At 42.7% G+C, this 24593-nt stretch overlaps 1 protein-coding gene across 2 annotated transcripts in view; it reads right to left on the bottom strand.

The window, feature by feature from the left end:
* Positions 1–24593, bottom strand: part of Adamts18 (ADAM metallopeptidase with thrombospondin type 1 motif 18) — a 133019-nt gene that overhangs the window by 64892 nt on the left and 43534 nt on the right. Inside the window, exons 4-9 of one of the 2 annotated variants that reach the window (XM_057753875.1) lie at positions 11621–11903; positions 9428–9621; positions 9103–9186; positions 7355–7514; positions 5295–5400; positions 1036–1173 (exon numbers count right to left, since the gene is read on the bottom strand). In XM_057753875.1, coding sequence (XP_057609858.1) covers positions 1036–1173; positions 5295–5400; positions 7355–7514; positions 9103–9186; positions 9428–9621; positions 11621–11903 — 965 coding nt within the window. Of the gene's footprint in view, positions 1–1035; positions 1174–5294; positions 5401–7354; positions 7515–9102; positions 9187–9427; positions 9622–11616; positions 11904–24593 lie in introns of those variants that run through there. The other variant, XM_057753876.1, reaches the window with a different exon arrangement.

The raw sequence follows: 24593 nt of genomic DNA, 5'->3' as shown, positions 1-24593 counted from the left end.
CTGGAGCAACAGGTATTTGTGAGCCACCCAACATGGCTGTAGAGAACCAAATTCAGGTCCTCCACTAGAGCAACAATCATTCTCAATCACTGAGCCTCCCATCTCTCCGGCCCTGGGTTCATCCTTAAAATTTAAATCAAACACTAGGCTCTCCCAAGCTCTACAAGCTGGTTGGTTAGATTAAAATAATTAGCCACAGTAAAAAGGCTATACATCTAGGAGTCTTAGAAGTTAAAATGGAGATAACTTATGAATCTTAGACCTTGGCATCAGAATGGATCTAAGTGTGAATCTTACACCCACAGATTCACAACTGTTATACTTTATGCACAGCTGACCTCTCAAAGACTCAACTACAACTCTAGACTGAAGATAGAAATAGGATTGCTGAGAGGATAAAGTGATATATATATATATATTTTTTCAGGTTACATTAATTTGTGTGTGCCTGCGGGTATGCATGTCCATGTATGCAATCACAAGGATGCTACAATATGAGTGTGTATTTCAGAGGATAACTTGACGAGTCAGTGTGGTCTGGGGGGTTCCCCTAGGCTGGAGTTCATGTAGTCATGCCTGACAGCAGGTGCCTTTCCCTACAGGGCCATCGTGCCAGCCTAGTCAGGTAGTATGTGGAGGGAATATAGCACCGTAATAGTCTTCAGTAGATTTTCAACAATAATTATATCATTATAACTACCAATGGCATCATAATAGGAATATTATCTGTTGTTTGGTTCATTTGATTTTGTGGTACTAGAGGTTAAAGCTGGTGTTTCATGCATGCTAGGCAGGCACTCTGCTGACGAGCAATATCTGTAGGCTTCCTTTCTACTTTTTATTTCTCAGGCCGGCCCTGAACTTATTGTGTAGTCCAGGCAGACCATGACCTTTCAGTCATTCTGTCTCTGCCTCCCAAATAGTCATAACGATTTGTCCATTCCTCTAGGCCTGCTTGGCTTGGATAGTTGTTTTCACGTCTACTTAACACTGCTACAGAATGGGGCACAATCCCCAGGATTTCATCCATCTTACCTGAGGAATTTCTTGAGATACTGTCGGCTGCAGGAAGACCATGAAAACACCCCGTTGTTTCCAGTCAGTGTGGGTGACATGATGTTGCCTTCTGCCTTCCTGCAGGGGTTGCCTTCACCATCGTGAACCATGCCAAAGCTGAAAGGCAAAGGAAAGCCGCCTTCTGAGAGCCCATGTTCCAGGTCAGCCCCAGAAAAAAATCTGAAAAATGATGTGGGATTCCCCTCTGTATGCTGTAAATACCATTGGTTAATAAAGAAACTGTCTTGTGCCTATAGCAGAGCAGGACAGAATAGATCTAGGCAGAGAAAACTAAACTGAGTGCTGAGAGAAGGAAGGTGGAGTCAGGAGAAGCCATGTAGCCCCAACAGGGACAGACGCTGGAACTTTACCCAGTAAACCACAGCCTCGTGGTGATACACAGATTAATGGAGATGGGTTAAATTAAGATGTAAGAGTTAGCAAATAAGTAGCTAGAACTAATACGCCAAGCAATTATTTAAATAATATAGTTTCTGTGTGATTATTTTGGGAGTCTGGGTGGCTGGGAAATGAACAAGTGGCCTTCTACTACAGAAAAATGCACCGAGACTCAGCAGACCCAGGTGGGCGACAAGAGTCAGCAACAAAACAAGTTACAAAAACCTACTGCAAATTTTCTGCAGAAAAACCTGAAGAATACTAAAGACATTGTTATTCATTAGCCACAAAGTCAAAGCAAGGTTTATCAGCTCGCCAGTAAGATGGTGTAGCAGCTAAAGATATGTGGGGTCAAACTTGACTGCTTGATTTCAATCCATGAAAAGTGCATGATGGAAGGAAAGAACTGACTACTAGAAAATACACACACACACACAAACACATAGACACACACACATGCATATACACACACACACATAGACACATACACATGCATACACACACACAAACACATAGACACACACACACATGCACACACAAATAAATAATAAATAAATGTTTAAAAAAATTCTCAACTACCCTAAATCTTAGATGGCCAATTTTTAAAAATTCAAAACAGCTGATTTCTTTTCCTATCACCCACCAACCCTAGAGCTATGGCTCAGAAGTTGAGAGTAAGGAGGAGGTGGATACAGTGAGAAGGTAATTCTAAGGCCTATATTGATATTCATTATAAAACTAGCATGATATAAATCTTCCTTCCAGTGTTAAACAGCCAGTTAAACTCCTTAATTTCGATTACAATTGAATACCTTCATAAAAATAAAGATCTTTACAAGGTAATGATAAAAACTCTGTTCAAAACATATGACATAAAACCCAACTTCCTGGAGCTCAGCCTGCTACAGTGCACTGTAAACAGTTTCTGAACATCGTTCTTTCCATGACATTAGAACAGTTCCTTTTTAGAAAAACAAACATTAAGGATCTCCTTTAAACATATTGTGTGGTGGGCTGGAAAGATAGCTGTGTTTGGGAGCACTTGCTGCTCTTCCAGAAGAGTCGGTTTCTCAACATGCATGACATTAGGAGGCTCACAGCTGCCTGTAACAATGATGCTCTCTTTGACATTCCCTAAAGATCATGCACATTGTTCCTAAATGATTTTCCATCTCTTAGTATGCAGAGCAAAGATGCCGTCTCATGTTGCCTTAGAAAGCAGTAAAATATGCTTCTGTGATCATCTCAGGAAAATATTCAGGAAACTAATGCATTTTGTGACGTTTCTTTAAAAAGAGGCAAAGCAGATAGAGATATTTATATGATTTATCATGGATTTAAATTGTTCTTAATCTGACTATTTAAAGAAATAAAATCTGTCTCTTAAGAATACATAATAATATAAGCGGGTATGTCCTATAGGGGAAGCATAATATCATTATATAGCTATCTTTTGAAGGTAGGTAGCCTCTAACAAATGAGGATTTTATATCCATAGGAAGGGTGTTCAGTGAGCTGGGCTTACAGTCTAGCTGTTTCTTTTCGAACATTTCTTCCAATTTATCAAGCAAGTGAAGGGTGGCTATCTACCGGATGGTTATCAACGGACTTGTGGAATTTACAGGTGACTGCTACCAAGCAGAATTATTAATCGTAAGATATTTGGCAAAAGCACGTTTGTATTCTCAGCTTTGCCAAATTCAACTTTTTTTTTTTTTTTTTTTTTTTTGCTTAAACAAGGAGTTGAGGGAGTTTGTTTGGGAGACATTCTTTCTAAATATGCTGAAGCCTATGAATAAAAAGCAGGAGTTCCAGAAGAGCCAGTGAGGTGCAGGGAGATTAAAGCCATTGTTCAGGGAGGGAGGGCTGCTTAATTAGAGCCTCATTAAAATTTTTTGAGCAAAAAAGAACCCAATTTGAACTCAATTTTGAATTTCAAAGGTTTACATTTTCGAAAGTACTTTTATTTAGTATCCTTTTGGAAGATTATTTTTCCCCAAATCTCAACACATATCTGATTCATCAGCTTCATGTCAAAGGACCACATACCAAGATCTGATCCTAAGAATATATTTCACATCTGTTCACTCTGTGTGTGCGCGCACACCTGTGTGCACAGACATGGGAGACTCAAAAGATTAGCTCTGTTACGGCTCATCCGGTGATATCCACCTTTGGTTTTTGAGGTAGAGTCTCTCATTGGCCTAAGACTCAAAGAACTGGCCTTGGCTGGGTAGCCACTGAGCCCCAGGAATCTTCTCTCTTCTACCTCCCTCAGTCCTGGGATAACTAGCATGCACTTCCACACCTGGGGATCGAACTCAGATCGTCAAGCTTGCAGAGCAAAAGCCTTACTAATCTCTCTCTCTCCAGTCCTAACATCCATTCTTCTCTTTCCTGACACCTCTTTCCCACCCTACCTGGAGATTATGACTTGTTTTCCTGAACCAAAGCATCAGATTTTGGTTTCAGATAACTTTTGCTCATAATCAAGAATGATTAAAATTTTCATAGCCAGCATTTTGAAAACTGAGTTCAGTATATTACTGCCCTAGGCAGGTAGATTTACATGTTCCCAGGATTGGTTTGTTTTGTTTAGAGAATGAGCTGTTCTGAGGGTTAGGTGGCATAGGCCTGTAATCCCACTACTTGGGAGGTTAAGGCAGGAGGGTCACAAACTCAAGGTCAGCAAGGAAAATGTACTGAGAGGTTGCTGCCACATAATTAAAGTTAAAAATGGGGGGAAGGATGTGATTCAGTGGCGGCGAATGTGCTCACCACGCAAAGGGAAAAAACCAGCAGGAGTTTAAAGTATCTTTGCCAAAGCAAAACCCAAATGAAAATAGACACCTAGATGACAAGGTCCATTTGCAAAACTGAGACCTCAACTGATGTAATATACAATGTGAAAAGACAGATAGCAATGATTGGTGCTTAGTGAACTGGTGAGAGAGAGAGAGAGAGAGAGAGAGAGAGAGAGAGAGAACATATGATGGAAGTCAGAAGACAACCTTGAGTATCGTTCTTTTTAGATTGCTCACTTTTTTGTTTGTGTGTTTTGCTTTGAGACAATGTCTCTCACTGTCCTGGAATTTGCCAAGTAGACTAGGATGTCTAGTTAGTTGCCAGGGAGATGCTAGTTAGGGTTAGGATTAGCATTAGGGTTAGGGTACTGTCTCCATATTTCTGGGTATGGTGGTTTGAATGAGAAAGGTCCCCACAGGCTGATATATTTGAATGTTTGGTCACCAGTTGGTAGAACTACTTGGGAAGAATTAAGAGGTGTGGTCTTGTTGGAGGAGGTTTGTCACTGGGCTTTGAGCTTTCAAAAGACCACACCAGGCCCAATCTTGTTTTTTTCTATGAGTTCAGCCTGTTTATCAAAAATCTAAGCTCTCATCTACTGCCCTTGGGCCATGCCCACCTGTTGCCATGCCTCTCTCATAATGATCTAGGACTAAGTGTCTATGACTGTAAGCAAGCCCCCAATCAAATGTTTTTCTTTATAAGTTGCATTAGCTATGGTGTTTCTTCACAGCAATAGAACTGTCCTGGAATTTGCCAATACTAACACGCTTGGATTACAAGCATGCACCACCTTACTTGGCTTTTAATTTGTGCGCGTTATTTGGATCAAACTCATGTCTATATGCTTGTGCATCAAAGTTTAGCAACTGAGCCATCTCTCAAACCCCCAGCCCTTTTTGGAGTCTACAATTGGAAGCTTTATACAAGATGAATCCCATGTATTGGGTTAGATCAATAATAATCATTAGAGGCAGGCCATAGAATTACTTAGCCAGTTTCCATAGGAAGTAGTGAATTGAGAAGCCACTCACTTGTGCCCTGACTCATGCGCAATGGTGAACGCAAGGCCAAGTCCTGTGTCTTCATTGATGGTACAGCTTCGGTACTTACTGCACATTCCACTGATAGGAGCAAATCCTATTGGAAGATCAATTTTAAATATTAACAGTAATTGGATATATACATATACAGTTTAGCAGATTAGCATATTAAAGGTTTTTCTTGCAGAAGCATATTGAATGTCTTTAATGTCTCAGACATTTATATGACTTACCATTTGTTACTAGAGTCATAGAAATTGATATACTGAGCGTTACACCAATGTATAACGTTAACTTACGAGTGGCCTTACTGTCTAAGTGTGGAATATACTTTCCAGTTCTCTCCTGATCTTTCTCTAAAGCAGGAAACACAAGCATGCCTAGGTCACATGGGCAGATCACTTTCACAATGACAAATGCCCCATTCTCCAAAGTTACATCCCTGAAAGGGCAGATACACAATCACTCCCATCATTTATTGGCTCTATCTTGATCCACCTTATAGTAGCAGAATTTCTTCTTCCCAACTTTGAGATCTAACAACCATTAGAACAAGGGTTGGTGGCCATGTGGAGTTAAATACATCCTTGTGAATTGGCTGCATCCACCTCCATCAAGCCGTGAGATCACCCAGGAAGTCTAATATGCAAGCATATATGTGTCATGGATGATCATTATTTAACTAACATGTTACTTATGCCACGTGACAGAGGTAAGAGTGCAAGAGTGTAGGCTGGGCGATAGAGTTCGCAGAGACGCTAGATAAGGGAGGGGTATTTGGTTATTGTGTGGCTCACAGTGAAGATGACTTGGTCTGTAGGCGTCCAGCTGACTGTTTCCAGTCTTGCTTTCAGTCCTATTTATGACTTGGACATATAAAGTCTGTGTTTTCTAATATATGGTGCTTTCTAAATACCATATATTATACTATACATGTAACATTTGCCTGTGGGTGTATACATTTCAAAATATGCATATGAGATTCAGGAAGGTGACTCAATTTACCGGGCAGCATAGTCCCGGGGTTGGATATTCACAAGGCAAATGTGAACGTTTCAGCCTGTACAACACACTCCTTAAAGAGCGTGACCTGTGGGGTCGATCAGGATTGCTCCCTGGTGGCACATTTGCTGTGTTCAAGCCTTTGTTTATACTTTTGTCTGCGGCTGTCTCCCCAGGGTAACTTCGTTAGACGAAGTTTCACTCATGGGCTGCGCACTGTCTGTGCCTGGCTTCTCACTCCCATTGCAGATGTCAGTAGCAGCTGTCTGCAGCACACAGCCTATTTACTGCGGGACCCTCTACAGCAAACGTTTGCAGACCTTGACCTGAAGAGCCCAATCCATCCAAAACCAAAGGGCCAGCTCTTACAAATAGCAACTGAATCAGCTTGGAAATACAGCAAGTGTGTAAAAGATATTGGTCTTATGCTGGATTCTTCCATTCTTCCAAAAACGAGCGAATGGAGACCTAAAGTCAACGAGCTTGCTAAAGAAGACACTGGTAACCGGTGACACAGCGAGATACCATGACATCTAACAGCTTTTCTTCAGCTTCTCAGTTATGTGGCCAGGTGCTTATAGAATGACCTAAGATGTGTTTAATCAAATGCCTCTCTCACTTCATTGGTCGTTCATTTGGGCAATAAAGAAAACTACCAATTGATTAAAATACAGTCTCTCCATGCCACAGTGAATCCAGTAAAGCAGAACACATTCACCATGGAGCAAGGAAGCCACTCCCCAATATAAAGACAGATATATTCACGTGCCACATAATGGCCTCAGGCAACAGCGGGCTGTTTATATAATAGTGGTCTCCTGGGAAGAGAGTGTCTAGTGTTGTCCCAGGCATCTCATTGTGTAAGTACACTCTACGATATCCACACAGCAACATCATTTTCTAATGACACAGTTCTCATGGGCAGTAAATGACACATGAGTACATCAGGTCTCTTTGACAGGACTCCAGAGGGCCCTGAATCCACTGGAAGGCTTTCATCTCATGCTTCCAGCTAACAGGTGTGCATGAGAGACCTGGGCATACCATACCTAGTGTGTCACATGGTTCATTCTTCCAGGAACAGATGTCAAATCCCGTGAGGAGGATGGCGTGGTCGTGCCTCTTGCCATTCTTTCCCACGAGGGCAGACTGCCACTGGCAGAAGCTATTGAGAGACTGGTCTGCGTGGTGGTTGATCAGCAATCCTCCCTATGGAAAAGGCACAGAGATTAGAAAGTGGTGGTTGTGCCTGAAGAAGGTTGAATCTCTGTGGCTCTGAAGGCAAATGCAGAGGCATCGTGTTTCTAGGGGTAATTATCAGTAGAAGAAGTTACGGAGCCAAGCTCTACCAAAAAAAACCAAATATAGTTTAGGTTAATAGAAATTTTAAAGTACTTGAATTTTCAGTATTTCAAAATAAAAAAAAACATTTTTGTTGTTGATGTATTTATTCATACTGAAGTTCAATAGCTTCTTCAATAAGCATACAAAGACAGCATCCATATCTTACTTCTCTGTGAAGTTTGGTACTTAAGAGACTATAAGTAATCAATAACACACTGTGAGTTTACTGAATGGTGAACCATTTACTAGAGATCAGGACTGGAGAGGTGGCTCAGAGGTTAGGAACACTGGCTACTTTTCCAGAGGACCCACGACATGACTTACAGCTGTCTATAACTTAAATTCTGGAGGATTGAGCACACTCTCCTGGCCACTGTGGGTACCAGGTACATCCCTGCCATGATGCACATATACACATGCAGGCAAACACCCACACATTAAATAAAAAAGAATAAGAAGAAAAAGATAAATTATTCTTAAAACAATCATTTATCAAAATGTTTGCTTGGGCTAAACCAGTGACTTGGGTCAAGTCAAATGTCTAGACAATAATTTTGTCAGTGAATCAGGGTGCTGCTGGCTTCAGTATCCTTAAGCAGAGTGTGTCTAGCCCAATTGTTTCCCAAACAACAGACACCCTATTTCTCTAAAATCCCAGGTTAACTTCACACAGCGCAAACCTCTGTCACTCCAGCTGGGTAATTAGATCCATTTTCTTCCCCCTGTCTCGACTCTCTGCTCTTCACTTTCTTTATTGGGGTTAGAGTTGAAGAGGAAAAGCCTCGGGGGCTTTGAAAAATCATTTGTCTGATTGGTGAGATCATAGGGGAAAATACAGCTTACAGATCAAAACACTACAGAGCAGGGAGTACCGTGCAATTTAACACATTATTATATGTTCTGTTTTTGCCATTTGCCCAATTCCTGTGTCATGTACCTTGCCATAATCAAGTCACGGCAGTTGAAGGCCCCTTGTTTACTCTTTGCCATTCCTAAATTGGTGCTTGGGAGACCAGAGACTTACAACAGGAATTTTGTGATTGATTCCTTCTACTAAATTCTCAAAATATACTTATGTATCCACCTTAATATTAGTTAGTATACTTAACCTATGAAATCCAACTAACGCTAAAATTCTATGATCAAATTCACCTTTATCATAAAGACTACATGTTTATGTGTAGTATTTTACATTTTGTATATTATAACAATGTTATATATGTATTTAATATTTACATAAAATTGCTGACACATCTATGAATATTTTTCTAGATTATTATATAAAATATGTTTTGTAGTGACTTAGCTCATTGATCCTTATTAGACAGCACTTTCTCTGAGGAGATAGTTGGCATACTTTCAAATATAAGATTCATGTATTAGTACATACTAGGTATTTAATAAATACATTCTCAACAGCAGAACAAATGAATAAATGAAGTTTGCCACTTACAGGTTCTTGTTCCAAAAGAATTAGGCTCACAACCACAATGTTTATGTCGCTTCCAATGGTCCCATCTTTGAACAAGCTAGAAACCTGTTGACACAATTAAAGCCAAAAAACATCTTTTAAAGATACAGTCCTGCATGGAGAGAATCAATCAGACATATTGATAAGGGTGTAGGCTTTAATTTTACCAGACATATGCATCTATAAGAGTGATTTCTCAAAATTCAAAATTTACAATTAAAAAATGTTTCTAAGTGTGTGCCATTCCACCCACACAAGGAAGTCTATGTCTTGGGGATACCAAGAGGGCTCCTGGCAATGCCCTTACCATGTTCATGACTGTGAGAATGTACGTGGTGACGTCACCCTTGCCGTGCTTTTCCACCATCTTCGCATCTGCCACCACGAGGGTTTCAACATTGAGACCCTTCTGTGACTTCCCAGCAGATCTTCTGGGCCGCCCTGTGCCCCCATATTCATCAAAGCGTAGATAGGTGTCCTCTGCAGGAGGCTTGGGGGCATCTGCAGGAGACAGAAGAGCATTTGGAAGCAAGATCAGCAGAAAAATCTGAGTGACCTAGGCTGAGAAAGCCAGGAAGGTGGGGAGGTGACACTGGGAGTCCCTGTTGTCATATGCCCTGAGGCTGTGCACCTGAGATTCAGTCCACAGATGCTTAGATGCATGGACAGGTGGGCTGATGGACAGGTGGACGGGTGGGTAGATTCAGAAATGTTAAAAATGCTCAGACGTAAGTTAAAGAAAACAAGCTACAATTCTAGTTGGCAGACAGGACAGGTCAACAAATGTCAATGAGGGAAGGAGAAAAAAATCTCATTTGGGGAATACATTGACTTTGTAGTGCCAACAGCCAAGGGAGATGGCAGAAACACTATCCCATATCCAGCTTGCCAGCTCCTGTTTGTGTGAGGAATCCCCACCTGTCTGTACTGAGCAGTGTGCGACCCGGTTGTCATCTGTGGCTACCAAGTGAGTGGAATGTGACTGCAAACACAAGGATCAGACACTTTACCAAATAAAAAGAATGTACTGTTTAACTTGGTCCCTGAAAAATGCAAACATCTTCGAAACAATAAAGTATCTCTACTCTACCTTTTCAGCACTGAATCTGAAGAAATCTACGTACAGATCAAACAATTTCTGAAGGAAATTTGGTGATAAGGATTGGCTCTGAGTCATAAGAGTAAATAAATACATTTCCAGAATACAGTATGAAAGAGAAAATTCAATCCTTCCCTAGCGGTTTGTGATATTGTTCATAATTTGAGATGACAGTATTTCGTATGTTCTGAGTTAGAGAAAATAATACTGAAAGTAATTTGTTTTTAAACTCTTGTTATTTTAATTTCTTGCTAACAGATGTATGAGTGTGTGGTGTGTCTGTATACTATGTGTGTGTGTCTCTGTGTGTGTGTGTGTGTGTGTGTCAGGGTCTCTCAGTTGAACCCAGAGATTGTCAATTCAGCCAGTCTAGTTGCAGTTTGCCCATCAGATCTCATTTCTACCTTCCTAGTGTGCAGGGATTACAGGGCATTTGTGGGGAGGGGAAGTCAGCATTCACATGGGCGCTGGGGATCTGAGCTCTGCCTCTCGTGCCTATGGAAAAAGTGCCTCATTACACTGAGTAATCTCACAGCTCTTAGTTTTGATTTTTTTTTTTTTAATGACAGAATCTCATGGAGCCCAGACTAGGCTGGAATCCCCTATGGAGCCAAGGATGAATTTGAACTCCTGATTCTCTTGCCTTCAGCTCCTGAGTGCATACAATCACTATGTCTGCCTTAAACTAGGTTTGAACATAGTTGTTAGAAAATGCAAACTTGCATTTGGTGCTTATCTACTGTACATTGCTAGTCTAGAAAAGAGCAAAAGAGACTAGATATACGGTGTGGCTGGTTCAGAGCTTTACTGTGTATAGGTAAAAACACTGAGCTTAACCCCAGCACTGGGGGAGGGGAAATAGAATGGTGCTTGTTGAAACAGGAGCTCATTACACAGGTCAACCTGGCTTTGACCACATAATTCTCCTGTTTCAGCTTTCTAAGCACTGGTATTCTAGGTTTCTACCGCTGACTCACAGGGCATGCCCAAGAGCTCCCCTGCTGTCTGTCAACTCGCCTTTGGGACCCAATCTTCCTGAGAGGTTCTTGGGAAGTCTCTTGTGACTCTAAAAGGAATGCTCGGTTGTGCATTTGCCTCTGCTTTTTATCCCCCACTATAGAAAGCTGGGCATTTTCCCTAAGACCACAGAAACTAAGATAAGATCAGGACCTTTGGTTAAAAATAGGAGATGCTAAAGAAGCCAAAAGGGACCCATATCTCCATCTTTCCTAACTGCACGGAGGAGAGTTCCTCCTTCAGCACGGGGTTCACCAGTCCTGCAATAAGGCAGCATCTGAGAACAAATTCAGTACAGCCTCACTGACCTGCCAAACCCAGCTGCCCCCAAGACTACCCAGCGAGGGCCTCTTCAGAACAGACAAGGAAAGTCTCCTTACATACATTTCTTGCGTCGTCCACAAAAATGCTGCTTTTGCCACCTTCGATGGCGGTACTCTGTCTCTTGGCTCTGGGAAGCAGGGGGAGTGTGACTTGGGGAGTGACCAGGATAAGTCCGGTGGGAGCCAGGGTAGTCTTGGTACCGCTGGACCCTCTTCTCTGCTGTCCTTTTGTACAGGACGTGAGGATGGTGGCCTGCAGGCGAGCTGTAGTTGTGTTCCTGGGCCAGCAGCTGAGGTAGCGGTGAGATGAGGAATTCATTGTCTCGTGTCCTTATCAGACCTGACTAAAAAAGCCAAACACAAAGAGCACACTCATGACTCCATGCGTTGTCTTTTTCTGGGTTGGTTCTTGGCATCTTTGTATGGATAACTTCCTAAGAAGAGTCACTGTGCAAAATGCTTGATGTCTGTGTGCCTTTTTAAAAATTATACCTGTGTGTGGGCGTGAGTGTGCATGTGCATGCATGCATTGTGTATGTGTGTGTATACGGTGTGCATTCCTGAATGTGGAGGTCAGATGACAGTTTCTAGTGGGCAGTTAGCTCTCTCCTTCTGTCACATGGGTCCCTGGGATTGAACTCATGTCATCAGACTTGGAGTCAAGCACCTGTACCTGCTGAACCATCTTATTGGCCCTGTCCTGCCATTTTTATCTGTGCCATGATGGGCTGCAGTTATAACTCTAGTTTTACAAAGGGGACAACAAAAAACTAAGCGGGTTGGTGCTCTGTTTCCTAAAAAAGTGGTAACCATGGGTAGCCCATTAACTATTTTTTAAATGTATTTTATGGTAGTAGAGGGATATATATGCCAAATATATCATGTACCCTTAGGCTATCTAATTGGGCTGCCAATATTTTATGTTTTTATTGATTTATTTGTGCACATGCTTGAACATGTGTGTGTGCATGTGTCTGTGTGTGTACGCTTTGTGCACGAATGTAAAAGCCAATGAAAGAGGATGCTGGGTATCTTGCCCTATCACTGCGCCTGATCTGTCTGAGACAGGGACTTACTGAACCAAAAACAAGGTGTGCAGCCAGTGAGCTGCAGCAGTCCGCCTATCTCCACACCAAGATTGCAGATAGAGAAAGCCATATCCAGATTTTTATATGGGTTCCAGGATTTGAACTTAGGCTCTCATGTTTCTAGAGCAAGCACTCTTACCCACTGAGCCATCTTCCCAGGCTCCAGCCTGACGATGTTAGTGTTTTTGAAGGACTGAGCTAAGGGATATCCTCCTTGGATGACTTTGGCTGATAGACCCTGATGAACCCTAGATGGAGTGGTGAATATAAAAACAGTTCATGGCTTGTGTAGTAAGAACAAGCCCTGCCATATTGATGTCATAAGTGCTAAAGAAGTGGGAGGACTTGCTAGGATGGCTGGGGAAGGGGCATGCAATTGCCTCTAAATGGCAGAGGTCTAGTGATTCCAATGAGCTGCACTATCCTAAAGAGATGTGTTTGTGAAATGAGGAAAGGGTACCCACCAATACACCATAGTCAGAATTATACCTTCCAAGCCCATGGCATAATACATGTACTGTCCTACTAAACATGTAGCCATGACTTGCACTTGGCTTGCCACACAGGCTGCTCTCCTCTGGCTCATACCCAGGGTACCCAGGTCTGCTGTGGAAACTGTGCAAAATGAGCCAGCAGCTTCAGTTTTGCTCTTGAGCTTGCGAGTAGAGACAGCTCTACGGTCTCTTCCCAGGTCATTTGAATCTGGATTTGTATTTCTTATTAAGACCACCCGGTGGTTGGTACGCACTACATCCTGCATGATGAGGTCTTAGAAGCAGGCCGGGGTGGTGAAGGAATGAAGAAAGGACAGTCAGAGACCGAGGGGCAGAAAAGCGCTGATGGAGGCTTACCAACTGTGCAACAACCTGGAACCCCAGAGCTTTCAGTAAGTACAGCAAAGACAGAGAAGGGTTAGCTAATGTCAGTAGGGGGTCTGCAGGAGAGCAGGCTCAGGCTCCAGGCATTTCTGAGGAGGAAGGTTTAGTTGCTAATCTTTGTACACACTGCTCAATCATTTGTAAACATGCAAACGGTCACACGCTCCCAACACTTGCTCTCAGCTCACAGGAAGCCTTTGGCAACTCCAAGTCTGACCCGTACTGGTCTGAGGCACAGAGTTCTTAACACGGCCTTGTTCAAGTCAATAATACATTTGCTCAGGACTTCATCTGTTGTGAATCATTCACGCAAGGCTTCCATGACTCCACATACACATACCCACTAGAGTTTAAGAGGCATTGATTGAGGACTTCAGATGTGATGCCTATTAGCACCAGCAGGAAGCTCAGACACGTGCTTAGTAAGTCACTGGATCCTCTTCCTTTTTTTTTTTCAAATGGAATATACAAACAAGTTATGAACCAATGATTGAGCCTCTATCTTTACATGCAATAAGGGAGGCTTTGACCTGCCTTGACCACCTTGCAAGGAGAGACAAAATGTAAATGGAGACTGCTCATTTGTTTCCTGGCCCTCCAGCCCCAAAATCACACAGAAACTGAATCAATTACAATACTGTTCGACCAATGGATCAGGCATATTTCTAGCAAGCTCTTACATCTTAAAGCAACCTATTTCTATTAATCCGTGTATCACCTTGAGGCTGTGGCTTAACAAAAAGGGTCTGGGTTCTTCTTCAGCAGCAACATGGCATCTCCTTGACTTTGCCTATCTTTCTATATATCTATATCTCTTCCAGCCTGGCTATATTCTGCCCTTTCATAGGGCAAAACAGCTTTATTCATTAGCCAGTAAAAGCAACACATATAGAGAAGGCCATCCCACATCAACAAAACAAGCCTGCTGGAAGTCCTTTGTATTTTTTAGGCTGCAGTGATTCAGATGCTGATAATGATGACTCACTGAACCAACTCATTGAGCATTTGCTATACGTCATACAATAAGCAGGGCATACACCACACAACAGTGCAGGGAATTGCAAAGCATGTGGTTAGCTGACTGGGTAAGTAGGGGTGTTGGAGTGAGGGCAGCTTACACAGGAATACAAAGTCAGCACATCTCCTGGGCTGTAGGACTGCAGGACGCAGTAGGGCAGGGTGGATGACTGGTACCAGAGTTTAGTTTTAGTTTAACATAGTTTTAACTATGTTAGAGTTAAACTTTGCTTTCCTAAAAGAAACCCAGAATATATTATTTGGTTTTGATTTCTCTGTCCCGTGTAAAGTCTGCTGACTGCTGACAAATATATTTTACGGGTATTGAGATATTTCGAGCATGGGAACAAGAAAATATGGCTTCATTCACCAGGCACACATTGGGCACCTAAGTCCTGACCCTTTCTAGGTCCTGGTATTCACAAAAGGAACACACAGTCGATGGAAAAGAGATTACATTTGTGCCTTCATGGAGATCATGAGAGAAGAGAATCAATTGTATAAAAAGAGATATTGGGCTGGGGAGATAACTCATCACTAGAGTGGTTGCCATGCAAGCACGGAGACCTGAGTTCGAGCCCCAGAACTGCAATAAAAGATCAGCAGGCACAGCGGCACACTCCTGCAATCCCAGTGCTGGTGAAGCTGAGACAGGGGCATCTCTAGGGCTCATTGACCAGCCTGCCAAGCGAGGTCCAGGACAGTACCTTACCCTGCCTCAAGTAACACAATGATGACTCCTGAGGAAGGCCACCTGAGCTTGTCCTCTGGCCTCCCATGCATGTATATACATATATATGTGCCCACTCACACATGAACATATAAGTGTATAAAAACTGAGATAAACAAACTCCTGCCATCACAGGAATGCTGTCTATCATCAGACATGCATCAGCTGTGCCCTCCCTTCCTACATCTAGCTCAGGCAATGCTACCAGAAACTTCCATTTTCAATCTTGACACTTTCTACCTCGTCCCTGACACCAGACAAAATTTTCATCAAAGATCAATCAACATCCACATCGCGGGCTGTCATCTATCTTTCTGTCAGCGCCACAAACCTGCATGGTCCCTGTTGGCTTCATCTGTCCTCTGTCCCTCTCCACCTCATTCTAAACAGAATACTTGTTTCACACTTTGAACACTTTCTCACCACCTGACTGTTTCATATTTATTTTCTTCCTTTGAAGCGTTCTAGTAACGCCCTGGACTACCAGTGGGTATCTCAGACACATGCACACTACGGCACAGCTAGTCGCTGCTGACCCGCTACTATGCCCCGTCCTCAGGGAAGCTGAAAACTACCCTGTCCCCTTTCCAAATGATCACAAGACACAGTCAGTAGTCTCACCATCTCTCTCCAGTAAAAACTAAAACCCAAATCTTCCCACACCAATACAACACATCTGTGATCGGGTGGTCCACACAGGAATCCTCTGGGCAATTCTCATGCTAACAAACAACAAACATTTGTTTCTTAGTCAATAAGTATGTGTCAGAGGGGAGACTAGGCAGAGGGCAGGCCATCAGGAAATGGGAAGGAACCAGGCTTTGAGAAGTGAAGGGAAAGCTGAGCTGCAAATACAGATGGAATTGGGGGTCTCCATTTCCCGTGCAGAAGCCCTCTCCTCCAAACCATACTGGCCCCTCTTCTAAAGTCCGCGCAGACAAAAGGCACCATTTACAGCCTTCCCCAGACAGAGGCATTAGCTGCAGGAAAGCTAAAAGCCTCAAAAGCCCTCCAGCTTTCCCAACTTCCTCGCTTGGTTCAACTAATATCCTGTAAGTCACTTAAGTGCCTTGACTGGACAGACCGGTTTGCAAGTTTTCTCTTCTCTCCCTATTGTACAAAGATTCTGGGCTGCTCAAAGGCATAGGGGACATTTCTATGTCGAGATATCTATAAAACAGTCATCCTGAGGCAGGGCAGAAAGATACAGATAATTCAGTGGAGGTGGGGAGGGAAAGGAGCCCCTATCCCCAGAGTCCAGTTAAAACCTCTTGCTTGTTGAGAGGCAATGATCGCCAGCAGAGTTGGCATCATTCGCTGCGAAGCAATGTATTTTTTATGGAGAGATGTTCTAAGTGAGGGGGTTAAAATAGCACGGATTCCTGCTGAGGGCTCTGTCTTTCCCTGGCTTCAGTTTTCCCGGAGTCTCACGAAACCCATTTACACTAAAGTAATGCATGATGCCCCTGGAGGGCCATGGCTTTATCTTATCAGATTTAATCCCATCAAAGGCACCCCTGGAGCCAATATCTAATCTCAATTATCAAGAAGGGGTGGGGAGAAAGGAGGTAGGGTTCTTAGCAATCCTTTGAGCAGTAACTTAAAAGATACCCAAATTGAGTTTGTGGGTGCTGCTCAGACACTCAAGTGGGACTCACCCTTAAAAAGTCCACCCCCACACAAACGGGCCCTACTTTTTCCCTGATTGCTTCTCTATATATCAATCTCCATGCTTAAAATATTCTCCTAATCAATTCCAGTCGGGTTTTCTATTGGCTCATCTGGATATTCTCTTCTAAGGCTAAGTGGAGCCTCCAGCTTGTCTGGAGTGGACCCCTCTGCAGAGATCCCTTCAGCTACTGCAAGGAGGCAGCCAGGTGCTGTGTCTTCAGCAGACAGCTCACTTCAGCCCATGAGCCTATGTTGGGACAAACACATTGAGCCTACACACTTCAGTTCAAAGGGCAAAGGAGAAGTGTCTGAAATAATTCTTTATATCAAAACAGGAATTGCACAGTCCTAGATAATTAGAGAATGTTATCTCTTTCATATCTGATGAAAAGCAATGTAATCTAACAAAAAAAACACACTATAGTTTAAAGATACATAGATACGTGTGGAGTGTGGGAAGCTTTTTTTAATTACTAAATGAATGCAATATTTTGCCTAAATACTCTGAATAAGATGGACCATGGTTACCTGTGACTTTTAACTCATCAGAGAAAACACAGATGAAATAAAATATCCATTAGCATGCAGAATGGAGTTGGGAGGATTCTGTTGGAAATAACAGAAAGTGTGTGTTACAGCAAGCAGAGAAACTCTGGGTGGGGTGAGGGAATGACATCACGGAATTAAGAAGTGAAAAACTAGGGGCAAGCAGGAAGAAGGCTGAGACTTAGGTGGCCTACAGAGCAGATAAGACAGCCTTAGGTGTCCCTGGATAGAGAGGACAGGAGAGGTCTCCAGTGCACTGAGCTGGTAATGTCATAAACTACTGAAGCCTGAAGAATTTCTCAAAGTAACAAAGAGATAAACAAAACAAAGTTAAACGAATGGAAAAAGAAAGATCAATACCCAGCCTTCTCTTCCCTCCACCAAAAAAGACAGAGATGATGACCTGGGAGTGGCGCCCCCTACCGGATTCTGCAGAAAGATCAGCATGCAAGGATTGCATTAGTACCGTATCTTTCTCAGTTTTAAAAAGATAGACTTGACCACTAAATTTAAAAATAAAGTACACATGAATCACAGGTCAATATCCTATTTTGATACTTTACCCTTTCCTACTTTAAATAATTAATATTAGCCCATAAAAATTTTTGAAAACTTTGAATGTGAGGCAGGACAAAATGAATGTAAAACAGCTCTGTGTTCAAGAAGAAAATTTAAAAAGAAGCAAAATTAAAAAGAGAAAACAATTTAAAAGTTGGATATTAAAATCATAAAATAAATTAATAGCTCTTTTAAGTGATGCTCATGTTTTGAATCAAACCTTTAATCAATAAAAACCAGCTTATATCTATATATGTATGCATGTATATTATATATATGTATACTACACATATATTTCACACATATGTGCACATGTGTGCACACATACACACACACAATCTTCAGGGAAAAATACATATGTGCTTTCCCTAATGATCAGATTTCCATTCTCTTAGAAGATTTTAAGGTTAGAGGAGATGGAAGACGCCAAAGAAAGCAGTGACCAGGTACGTAATTCATTTTTGTTTGGTTTTGTTTTGTTTTTCCAAACAGTTTCTCTGTGCTTCCCTGGCTGTACTGGAATTCACTCTGTTGTTGACCAGGCTGGGCTTGAGCTCAGAGATCCTCCTGCCTCTATTTCCTGAGTGCTGGGATTAAAGGCTTTAAAGACATGCGATATCAGTCTGAGTAGCCTTAGAGATCAATGAAAATTAGGAAGTTGCAAACTCCTTCAGCAATTTTGTTTCCCACACTGCCCTCGGAAACTAAAAGACCTAAATAAACTAATGCTATGTGCTACAACTGAGCCAGCGCTCCAGATGAGAAGATTATGCAGATCTTAAGTGAATCTCTTGAAGTGGTAACAGTACAGCTCCATGGGGAGTTATCATTCCACTTTGGTTTCTTACTGAAGTATCTGACAGGTACAACCCGTCGACCTGCAGAAGGCTAGCTGGAAAAATATTGGCAAAGACCTAGCATCTACATTTGTAGCCACTGACAGCAAATGAGTTTTCACTTTTTTGTTCTGGAATAATCCTCCTGTACACTGTGTGAATATACGTCACTATGATTGGTTTAATAAGCAAGCTTACTGGCCACTAGCTGAACAGGAGAAAGTTAGTGGGAAAGTCAAACTGAGAATGATGGGATGAGGAAGGCTGGAGTTAGGGGAGATGCAAGGAGATACGAGGAAAAGCAAGATGGACAGGCTGCGCTGAGAAAAGGTGCCAAGCCACATGGCAGAGCACGGATAGCACAGGTAAGAAATATGAGTTAATTTAAATGTAAGAGTTAGCTAGTAACAAGCCTGAGCTATAGGCTGAGCATTTACAATTAATATAAACCTCTGTGTGGTAATCTGGAAGCGGTTTCAGGGAAGGGAAAACTCCACCTACGCTTTTTAATTTTTATTCTAGTCACTATAATTTTTTTAAATGCAATAATTTTTTTCAAACTTTAATTTTCAAACAATAATTTTTTTCAAACTTTAACCAAGATTGTCATTCATTCAACCTTTCAAAAAGATTTTATTTTATATGTATGGGTGTTTTGCCTGCACTTATGTCTATTGGCCATGTGTGCATGTGGTCCCTCTGGAGGCCAGAAGCTGGCATCTGATCCCCTGGATGGTACATACAAATGGTTGTGAACAGAAATGAGGGTGCCAGGGACTGAAGCTGGACACCCTGCATGACTAACAAGGGCTTTTAACCCCTGGGTAAACTTTCTGGTAGCCTATATTTTCATTCTTTTAAAAGACATATGGTTTAACCCAAACCATAGCAGTAAAGAACAGATAACTGATTCAGTGCCCAACTCATATGATACCATTCTAAAGGCAAGACCTCAGGTCAGAGTAAGCCAAAGGCTTAAGAGATGTAATTGGTATAAAACAAAAATCTGTGATTTGGGGTTAAGGGGCAAAGAAAATGAAGGAGAGAAATGCAGGTCTGCAGAGAAAAAGCGACGGCAGTCTTCAACGGAATACGGGCTGTGGGATGAGGATGTTTATGGATATCTGTCCAGAAGCAACAGAATTTACTGAGGGAAGTTGGGTGGAACAACACAAAGATAAACAGTTAAGGAAAATGATGAAGAGGATAACGGACTTGACAGGTGAAGCATAAGTGTCCCTCGATGGCCTCAGATGTTCTAAGTGTCTGCTGAGTTTTTTGTTATTTTCCTCTCCTAAACAGTATTAGAACTCAGGGCTTGCCTGGGTAAAAAGAAGCCAATCTTCAACAAGAGAGAGAGAGAGAGAGAGAGAGAGAGAGAGAGAGAGAGAGGGAGAGGGAGAGGGAGAGGGAGAGGGAGAGGGAGAGGGAGAGAGCGTTGGTGGTTCCTGAGCAGAAAACCAAGGAGATGATGAAGTGAGTCATCAAAAACTGTTTACTAAATCCCAGGTGAGACCAAGTGGGATCATCTGGATCCTGCTCAGGCCAAGAAAAGGACATCTGCTGATGTGCCCTGAGATGACCGCACTGGGAGCTCGCTCCTCTCTTTATAAAGTAACTAATTCTAGGAGATCTAAACAGAAGCTTCTGCCAACTGCACATACAAAAGGTAGTTGACCTGAGCAGACCTTCAATGTGCACATATACTCCAAAAGTAAAGAGATATTCAAGGTTCCCTCTTGTTGTCAAGGGGAAAAACACCTCCTGTACTTTTGGGGGGTAGGTAGAGGCAATGCATATTTTAACAAAACACTGGCATTTCCCATCCGTTCCTTCATCTCAATATTAATGGGACTCACAATGCTATTTAGGTGGAAATTTAGAATTTGCAGTTTGGGGGCTGGGGATAAGTCTTCATGAGTAAAATGTGCCTCATTGTGAGGACCAGAGTTCAGATTCCTGAAACCCACATCAAGCTGGGTATGGTAGTGAGCATCTGGGATCCCAGGTCCCAGATGGCAAAGACTCTGGAATCCCAGAGGTTCATATGCATAGCCTGGCATAGGCAGTGGCCAAACAAGAGACCCTGACCCAAACAGAGTGGAAGACGAAGACTGATGCAGGAGACTACCTCCATGCTGTGCACATATGCACATGTATGCACACACACACATTTTTCAGGCTTTCATACTGCTGGGAGACTTTAAGAAACCTCTTGCTAATATTAGTTTATTGAGATTATCTTACAGGGTCATGGGTGACCTACTGGAGGCTACAGCACCAGAAAGACCCAATACCCATTCAGCTTGCCACTTTCTCTAAGACCATGTTCATCTCGGTCAGGAGGAACAGGCGACACCTAAAAAAGTAATCAACAGCCTCCCCATAGGTCTCGTTGTCTCCAATATTGCTCTGCCCATTTCCTCACTATGACTGTGGACACAAATAAGTGTGGATCCGTGACAGAAATGAAGGGTGAGGTCAAGAGGTCTTAAAGCCAGAGGGTTGCTCCTTCTCCTCTCTCTGCCATTTTCACCTGAAGAGGTATGAAGACAGAATGGCAGGTGGTTGAGGTGAGATTGAATAAGGTTCTCCATGGATCTGGAGATAACAGGCTCACTGGTTCTTTAGAATACAGTCCGGATGACTATTACTGATTCAGCTTTTATTTAATCTCACACCACTCGCTTATGACTGCTTATTAGTATAATCTAAATACTTTCAGAGACGAACTGGACTGCTCTGCTTGACGACAGCCACACTATACCCTGTGAGTTCTTTCTGAAAGAATTAAGCAAAGGGTGTAGTACGGAGGACAAACCATACCTGCCCAGTCCATTAGCTACTAGCCAAGTATTCTAGTCATTTTTAACTGTCAACTTGACACAGACTAGAATCATCTGTGAAGGGTGTCCCAACTGAGGGATTGTATAAACCAGATTGGTCTGTGGGCATGACAGTGGGAAATGATGGTTAACTGATTAAGAGGGCCCAGCTCACTGCAGGTGGCACCATTCTCTGAGCAGGTGATCCTTGGGTGCCTAAGAGTAAAGAAATCAAGCTGAATGCCAGCCAGCGAGCGACCTGTGGATATGATGTAGTAGTTGTGACTTTCCCACAGTGCCAGGCTATAACCTGGAACAATGAGCTGTAATAAGCACCCCCTCACTCCAAGTCACCACCGTTGTCAGAGTATTTAATCATAGCAACAGAAATGAAATTGGGACAAGAGGATACAAATAAAGTCGGTGATATCTACATTTAAGGAGCTGGGCTACTCTGGGAGACAACAAGCACTCAATCAGATGCATCCACTTCCAGGTTTACCTTCCTCATTTACAGATCCCTCCCACAGGCCACCCTGTCACCCGGCAGTAATGTGTATGTGTGTTTGTACGGGGGTTTATATTTCTCTAGTTTCTCCCTAATCCTCATAATGTAAATACCTGGCAAGACAGAGATAATGTCCTTGGTTTTGTGCCTTAGCATTTGGCAGATCTTGGGCATGATGCTCAAATTTTGCTGAATGGATGATGTCAACATATATAAAATTCTGTGGACATATGAGGTTAGGACAGACCACCTCTTAGGGTCTGAACTCTTGGGCAATGGAGACGAGCAAGAAACTTTGCAAAGCTCAAGAAGCAATGTTAGAGAAAACCCTGGCAGGTACCCTCATTGCTGGGGTCCTCTGACTCCCAAAACAATAAAGAGCATACCAATGTAACACTTTATATTCCACCAGATGTGATCATGAAGTGACAGAAATTTACATGATAAAAATTTGTATAATGAGCACACATCGCCCACCACCTAGTTTGCCAAGTCTTAGCACAACGCCATCCATGCATCAAATTTCTTCCTTAAATCCTACACATGCAAGCACAGGTGTTTGTCTACTGAAGCTTATCCTATCCATATCACATTAATTCAGATGAATACTCTCACAGAAGACTGGCAGTCATGGATATACCAAACTCTAACTCCTTGTCATCTGACAATAAGCAACTGATTGCTGCTATCACGCACTATTTAAATTGCACTTATTCACTATCTATGTTTGGACAATAAGGAAAGTCATGGGGTTGACAGTCAATACAAGCTGCCTGAAAATAGTTACGCTTCAGGAAGGAACAGTGGATACACACCATGCATCTCAGCTGGAACTCTGTAAACAGCGTCTGCTATGTTTGTAAGATAGTGGAGAATCATTTTCGGGACAAGTGATGCTCCCTGTTCCCCAGGCGGCTGCCTGTAGATGCGCTATTGGGAAGACATATGTTTTCACTTGTTTCTGTAGTGGAGATGGGTTATGTCAGGCTCTCTGCTCCGCCCTGCCCTGCTTCCCTTGGAACTGACAGCATTCATTTGTTAAACAGACAGCTAGAGCTGGAAACTACGCCAGGAGCCAGCTGTTAGATGTGGGAGGAAGTATACCACACGGCGTCAATACGCTGGGTCACTGCACCAAGCGGCTGTGTGATTGACTGGACTCCCAAGCTTCCCCTGGGTGGCATGGAAGCACCTGAGATGACTACCATGTTGGGGATGGCTGGTCTTAATTTTCATTGGTTATTTATCTTCTGCCCCTTCTGTGTCCCTTGCCTTAAGGTAAATCCAAGGAAAATAATCGTAGGCTTAAGGGGTGTTTGTAGTTTGTGCAGCCCATCCCCCTAACTTCACAGAGGCAGGAAATGGGATCCAGGGAGAATAAAGAATGGCCCAGAACCTTGTTGCCTACCATTCCATTTTCTTGTCTATTTAGTAGAAAAGTTGGGCTTGATTAAAAGGCTCACCTGCATCTTAAGTTCTAGCGTTTTCTTCACTCAGGGGCATAAGCAGGTGACATGACACGGTGAGCAAAGTAAACATTATGAACAAAGCAGGGAGCTCCCCATCCGAAGTTCCCCTCCCTGCCCTCCCACTGCACCACTAGCCTGGCACCTGTAGACTTCTAACTTTTGCCCTCATTCAACCCTGGACTGAATCTCTTATGTTTAAGAAATGCCTTGCTTGCTGAGGCAGAGCGGAGGCATTTCCTTTTCTGTCTCTGGCATCTGCCAGACCATGTGGCAGAAAGCTAACAACACCCTGGGTATGCCACATATAAATGTAATTCCTAAAACACCTTGGCCTATGTACAAGGAATAGATACTAAGTAATGGAAAGGGAGTGAGATTTGGGGTCCAGATCTAGGTTCAAATTCTGACAATGCTCCTTAAGAATCCCCGCCACTCTGTGCCACTTGCATACCCTGCTTCTTTTAATACACCTTAGGATTCACATATGGCTCTAAAAAGGCTCACAGCTTGTGACAGGCCTACATTATGAAATCAAGAGAGGTCACTATAAACAGGAGCAGGCAGATAAACAGAGCTTTCTAGAAAGCTGAAATAGAAGCGGAGTTTATTTAACCTTGTGGAGTCTGTGTTTATCAAATACCAGGGGCTTCCATGCAGAAGCAAACGACAGCGGTCTCCGAGCAGTGAGTGTTTCTATTTGGTGACTTATGCTCATTCCTGGAACTTCAAAACTGTGCTCCCAGCAGAGGCTAGAAAGGAGGGGACTCAGTGGCAAAACCAGCAAAGGGCCATGGGCATTAAATTAAGCCAGTATCCTCCACCCAGGTTCAGGTTTAGAAAGATGTAAATAAGAGATGGGGCAGGGTGGGAGACTCATGAGATGTGGACTATTAGAGGGGACCACTAAC

Source organism: Chionomys nivalis, chromosome 21 (genome assembly GCF_950005125.1).
Source record: "Chionomys nivalis chromosome 21, mChiNiv1.1, whole genome shotgun sequence".
NCBI classification, from domain to species: Eukaryota; Metazoa; Chordata; class Mammalia; order Rodentia; family Cricetidae; genus Chionomys; species Chionomys nivalis.
Note: the sequence above shows the minus strand (reverse complement) of the source record. Positions and strands in the feature narration are given on the sequence as shown.